The sequence below is a fragment of the Gallus gallus genome, chromosome 9 (assembly GCF_016699485.2).
Source record: "Gallus gallus isolate bGalGal1 chromosome 9, bGalGal1.mat.broiler.GRCg7b, whole genome shotgun sequence".
Classification (NCBI taxonomy): Eukaryota; Metazoa; Chordata; class Aves; order Galliformes; family Phasianidae; genus Gallus; species Gallus gallus.
This window is the reverse complement of record NC_052540.1, coordinates 9,123,487-9,129,665: the sequence shown is the minus strand read 5'-3', so window position 1 is coordinate 9,129,665 and position 6,179 is coordinate 9,123,487. Positions and strand designations below refer to the sequence as shown.

General features: G+C 49.0%; 1 protein-coding gene across 1 annotated transcript; it reads right to left on the bottom strand.

Annotated features, from left to right (window-relative positions):
* Positions 1 to 2,161: 2,161 nt before the first annotated feature.
* MRPL44 (mitochondrial ribosomal protein L44) lies at positions 2,162 to 5,161 on the bottom strand. The gene is given in 4 exon segments (NM_001277414.1): positions 2,162 to 2,464; positions 3,348 to 3,526; positions 4,403 to 4,871; positions 4,961 to 5,161. Coding segments are annotated over 4 exon segments (981 nt in total). The 5' UTR covers positions 5,122 to 5,161; the 3' UTR covers positions 2,162 to 2,292.
* Between the last annotated feature and the right edge of the window lie 1,018 nt (positions 5,162 to 6,179).

Below are 6,179 nucleotides of genomic sequence, written 5' to 3'. Positions count from 1 at the left end.
TATGAGATATGGTTTGGACAAGGGGGGATAAATACAATTAGAGTAACAAATATCTGCATCAGATTAAATGTAGCACATGGGAAGACATAAGGGAGGTTGGCTGACACAGTTTTCCCTGCTTATTTTTGAAGATACTTCATTCTGTAAATCTAACCAATCGTTTAACATCACTGAGATAGCAATGCACGCTGAGGTGCCAGAAAATAAAGCAAAGATACCACAACAAATGTATTTCAGACCATGAGAACCTTGAAAATAGGGCACCTTTACCTACAAAACTCCTTACTTTCCACTCACACCTTTATAAAAACCAATCCTTTTTCCACGTCCCCAAAGTATTTTTCCCCCTGAGCTCAGAACACGCCATATGCATACTACACAACACATTGATTTCTCTTACATTAAGCAGCTTCCTTCCAGCATACTAATCAGCAATCCACTTCTCCTAGGATTTATTCTCATATTCCAAACTGTGAGACCACAGTAAACAGACCTGGAATTTTCTTTGAAGGTGAACTACCAACACACTGCTTCTTTTCCTCTCTCTTGAAATACAGGCATTTCGAATAGTAACTATTAGAAATATAAAATAGCATGTAATTATAATACAAAATAATAAAATAATATAAAAATAGATCTGACTTTGGACATACAATAAATAAATAAATAAATCACACAATTGTCCTTTCAAAATAGGTAAAGGTAAAAGAAATACCTAATCTGAAAACTAAAAATAGCAGAAGTTATTTCAGATTCAGCTATTATTCCCCTGGAATAAAGTGACCTTATTGGCTATGCTTATGTAACAGACAACAGATTATCTAGATGGAGTTTTTAACTTAACACAAGTAATTTTATGCATATTTTATGTTTGATGGATCTTTCTGCTCTCTGTTATATTCAAGCTTTCACCCATTTAATTTACCATGCCAGAATCCAGCCAGTTTTGTTGCCACCAAGCCACAGCAGTGTTTTATATGCGCTGAAGATGTATGTCATAACAAACATGAAAGTCACACGTGAATAGCAGTCAGTTGGGTGCTTTTAGTTTGTTTTTAGTTTTCTCTTTAGAATATACTCATTAATCTGTTTCAGTCAAGTAGAACAGAGCCAGATCTCACTCTCACTCCCGGGGCAGTGGGAAACACCACCTGCACTGCCACAGACCTGCTCAGCAGCCACAGCCTCAGGCTGGAGCCATTCACTGCGACACATCCTTCGCAGAAATGCAAAATAAAACCAGTGCTTACAGTGGGATAATGTAGGAACGCTTCTTCCCTTAATCACTGTCCTGCATTCAGTGTCTTCCCTTTCTCCTTTGAGGGCTCAGACCCAATTTGCAATATAATCTCACTGAAGTTTAAGGAAACAATTCCAAGAGAAGATACACGAGGATCGTGTGGCTGCCTCCCTGTGTGCCATCCTCTGATACACACACTGAGTTCCTACTTAACAGGAACATTACAGGGGTACCTAAGTGTAACTCAAGTAATTGAAAGCCGTTAAGACAGCTACAGAGGGTGCAAATAAAACAGACACAGATGTCACTGAGTCCAATACCCCGGCCATGGGACTGCTTCAGATAAACGTCTGAAAGAGTGGAGAAAAATGAAGTTCCTGGAGATAATGGAAAAACACATCAACCAGCAGCGTTCTCATTTCTTTCAGCACAAGCCCTCATAACTCTTATTTCCCTTTTTACAGATTTTAAAATCAAAAATACTGCCTTCCAGAGAGTATTCCAAGAATAGAAACCGATGTACAGCAAAGAAAATAGCTGCATCCAAACAGGAAGATCTCCTAAGTGCCAATTACTTCCTTCTTACATCGGATCACCAGCGTCAATACCACTGACATCACATTCTACGTTTTCACCACATCAAGGACAAATGGATCCAGATGCAACTCACAGACCAACGCTGCATATTAAATTCTGCTCATCTTATTAGCAATGCCCTCAAAACCAGCCCCAAGGAAGCATTCAGCAAACTTTTTTCTATAGATGTGGACACACACTATTAAACATCATTAAGAGCCATCTCCTGTGATTTACAGAAAAACGTCTCAGCCAAAACACATAAATTCAGGACGAAAAATGAACTTCCACTGTTTAGGAAAATGCCTGAATATTAAACATTATACAAAAGAAAAAGACTTCACTTATTTTATAACCGTATTTAATTGGAAAATTCCAAGAACTTAAGATCAGAAAAACTTTGCTCTCCTAAAGGCATCTATGTTCAGCACGGGAGCCATTCATTCTGGAGAGAAACTGGAAATAGCTTTTATTATCTAGTTGCTGCTGATAGCCTTTTCAGCTGTCCATCCTTCTTTGGGTTTCGAGTAATCCCACGGCCTCCTGTTCTCAGTATACCCATACAGCTTCCGCAGCGCCACGCGGGCAGCTTCTTCCTCTGCAGCAAGTAGCGTTTCCCCAGGCCCTTCAGCTATTATCTTCTTATCACTGGGAACAGAGCAAACAAAACATTTTCATCAGAATCCTGAGCACCACTGTACATCATGGATCAGTGCTGCGTTTCCCCCGTGTTTTCCCCCGTGTGATAAATTATGTATTCAGCTGTTTAATCAACAGATACGGGCACTGAATAGGAGAGGTTCACAGAGGAGATTCCAGAAAGAAAAAGCCTGAAGTTCCTTTTTATATATAAGGTAATACATCTTAGAAAACACACACAAACCACAGTGCAGTAGTCCAGAACGAGTTCAGGCAATCTTCTCTTGTGTTCAGCTATAGCTCACGGAGCAAAGCATGGAACAACATGGGTTAGGCAGAAGAAGGTCCTTCCCTGCTCCAGAGGAGTGCTATTACCACAGGGCACAGGACCAAGACAGGCACCATGTTTGAGACACAAGCGTACTGGGACAACTGGCACTTCCTACATCTTGTCTGGACACAAAGACACTCCTCTTGCTTGGTCTCTAATGCCAATGATTTGCCCTCTAACTAAAAAGCCCTAGAATATAAAGGTAGTGCCTTTCCAGTCCACCTCCCTTGGTGTCTCCTTATTGTTCTCTAAGCTCCGCATACAGCTGTGGTCCTTCCAAATCTCATCAGTTCTGTGACTGGCAAAGTCCCTATGCTACAGCAACCAGAACATCCTGGCGCTGGTGCATGTCTGATTCAGACTTCAAAGCTCTTTAGTCCAAGACAGTCTTTGTGCTCTATTCCTGACAATACTTAAATGGTTGATTTTACACAGAAGCCACTGCTTGGTTTCTGTTATGTAGTAACTTGACCAAAGAGCACAAGTAAAGAAACAAAAGGACCACCCTCTGCCCTCCCCTCTCCCTCAATTTAAATCCGTTTAAATTAATACCATACTAACCAGTACAGCCCAACGAAGTACAGTGGCAGAACTGTGCTGACCCCCAGCTGCCTGGTAATTCTTGGTTCTGGAGCAGAGATATTTCTCTTGGCCAACTCTTCCACCAGCAAACCCATAGGATTTACAACTTCCCAGATCTCAAACAGGTCTTTTCCAATCAGTTGGGGAATTAAAAAATCCTAAATAGAAATATATTTAGAAGTTAAAATCAATGGGAAGGGGAACAGCAGCTCTAGCTCCTTGCATCTGTGAATAAAAATGCAATACGGGTCATTAACACACCTGACAGCAGATATCTGCAACGAATGACCAAACCGCCTCTGCGCTACCGCATGGCTAAGCAGGACCAGGAGGTGTTGCTGAGCTCTGCTGGCTGAGCTGCTCAGTGTGCACGCCAAGCCAACCACTCCACCTGAAGGAGCAGCACCCGCCTGATGGGTTCATAGTGCTGCTGGGCAGCTCTGAGTGCGAGGTGAGCAACTCAGCGCTGCTCGTAGGGAAAGCCAAGCAGCAGGCCACATGGGTCCTGCCAGAAGCTGGAGGTACCGGGCAGTCCCATGCAATTTACACCTATTCTGACCACTGTCTTGTCTGGTAACTGCTGCTTGCTCTTACACAGACCCCCGCCTTGTATCAGAAATGAGATTTTAGCAAATAACTTCTCCATCCCAACACCAGCAATTAGCGAAAAGGACAAAAGAAAGGCCGGCAGCTGCCCAAACTAATTTGTTACGCTGCACTTTGATTGAACGTTCCCGCATGGAAAGATCTTTGGATCTTTGCACTCCTGAGTGCAGAACCCGCAAACTCAGCATGTTTGATATAAAACTAAAACATATGAAGGTGTCACTGCTATAGAAGCACACAGCCGTACACATCTGAGCAATCCGAGCCTTTTTGCTTTGGGGAAAGAACCGAATAACTTCTCTGGATCTCTGGTCACGGGGTACAGAACAAGACATACTTTTTTGCCTTTCTTCATACCACTCCACCCGCCCCCCGACATCATCGCTTATCGCTATCGGCACAAAGGAATACCACAAAGGCCGGCGCACCCTGACGAACAGCCCGGCTCTCTCAGGCCCGCTGCTGCCCAGCAGCGCTCCCACCACCGCGAAGAACGTGGCGTGCAGCACGGCCGGCGGCGCGGGGAACTGCGCGCAGAGCGCCAGGTCGGGCAGCGCCAGGTTCTGCGCCACGTGGGACACGAGCTGCCGCCCGGTCAGGAAGGCGACGAGCGCAGCCACCCCCGAGGCGGGCAGGCGGGGGTAGGCGGCCTCGAAGCTCCGCGTCAGGTAGGAACGCGAAAACGACATCCCTCGGGCGGAAAGCTCCGCGTTGTCTCGGAGGTTGAGGGCGACGGCGTCTTTGTCCACGCCGAGGTCCCGGCGCTTCGCCTCCTCGCTTTTAATGTAACAGGAATTCACGAAGGCGGTTTTGAGGAGATCTAAGGAGAAGTTTTCCTGCAGGCGGTGGCCGAACGCCTGGATCTCCGCGTGGTAATCCCAGCCGGGCTGCTCCGAGCTGCGGGCGAGGAAGGAAAGGGGGGTCAGAACGAGGCGGCTCCGCACCGCGAGCGTCCCCCGCCCGCCGCCCTCCCCGCGGGCTCTCACCGCCGCCGCGGGGCCGCCTGCAACCGCTGCTGCTCCAGGTAGGCGCGGAGCCACCGCTTCTTCTCGCGGCGCGGCGCGGAGCCCGGCGCGACCCGCCCCGTCCCGGCCGCGGCCAGCAGCCGCCGCGAGGCCCGCAGCAGCAGCAGCAGCCCGGCGGCCATAGCGGCGGTGGCGGGGCGGGAAGGTCCGTCCGCTTACGCGTCCCCCGGGCAACGCGGCCCGGGCGGAAACGCTCCGAGGCGGCGCAGTACGGCGCGCACCGGAAGCGCGCTGAGTAACGGCTCCGTCCGTCCGCCCGGGGCCGGGAACGCAGGGGCCGCATGGGCGTCGTGAGCAGCGCGCGGCGGGCCTCTGAGCTTATAAACGGACATGTTTTAAAGGGCGAACCCTGAGCTGTTGTTGGGGTTTCGTGTGGAAGACAAAGAGCCTTTTTGTTCCCGTAAAATAAACTTTTATTTTTTCTCGCGTTCCAATACAGCTCTGCCAAACGCAGCAGGCACAGCCCCGGTCAATGAGAGCTCACACACAGCCTTCCGCTTCACGCTGACGGCGCGCAGCTCCACCACACGACGCGCTCCGTCCCGGCTCTCACTCCAGGACAGGAGCAGCACACAGTGCGGCCTGCGGGCAGCCCCAGGCACGTGTGGTGCCGGACAGCCTACAGAGCTGCTGCTGGCACCTGCAGTGGGTGAGAGCAGCATGCAGTCCGTGGGGCCCCGCAGGCACGCACTGAAGCACCCAGGGCTTCTCGCACTGAGCGACCTGCCCTGGCGGCTGGAAATACCACTGGCTGCTTTATTTACCTCTGTGCTGGGCACCCAACTGGTAATTCTCCCAGATAAATACTGTGTAAATTGCAGTCAGTCATCAGCAAAATCAGATACTGTGCAGCTGTCGTGAGAATTTTCATATGTATTTACCATCTTTCCAGTCTTCCCGGCAAATATCCCACTCACAGCACCAGAGAACAGCAAGCGGGGCTCCTCGGTCACTTTATGTCCCGATGTGGGCCATCCGGGTTCTGCTCCCAAACAGAACAGCACAGCTGCAAAGGAGCTGGGTGATTCTTCTGGCCGGTACGCAGTGCTTCTGCTGGGCAGGGCGAGCCGAGGGTACAGCTGGACGAGGCCCCATGTCATTCTTGTCTGCAGCTGTTGTGTATCTTTCATCTCTCAGCAGTCTGTGGACTTCTAGAGCCCCAAAGCTGTCCTGCACAGCG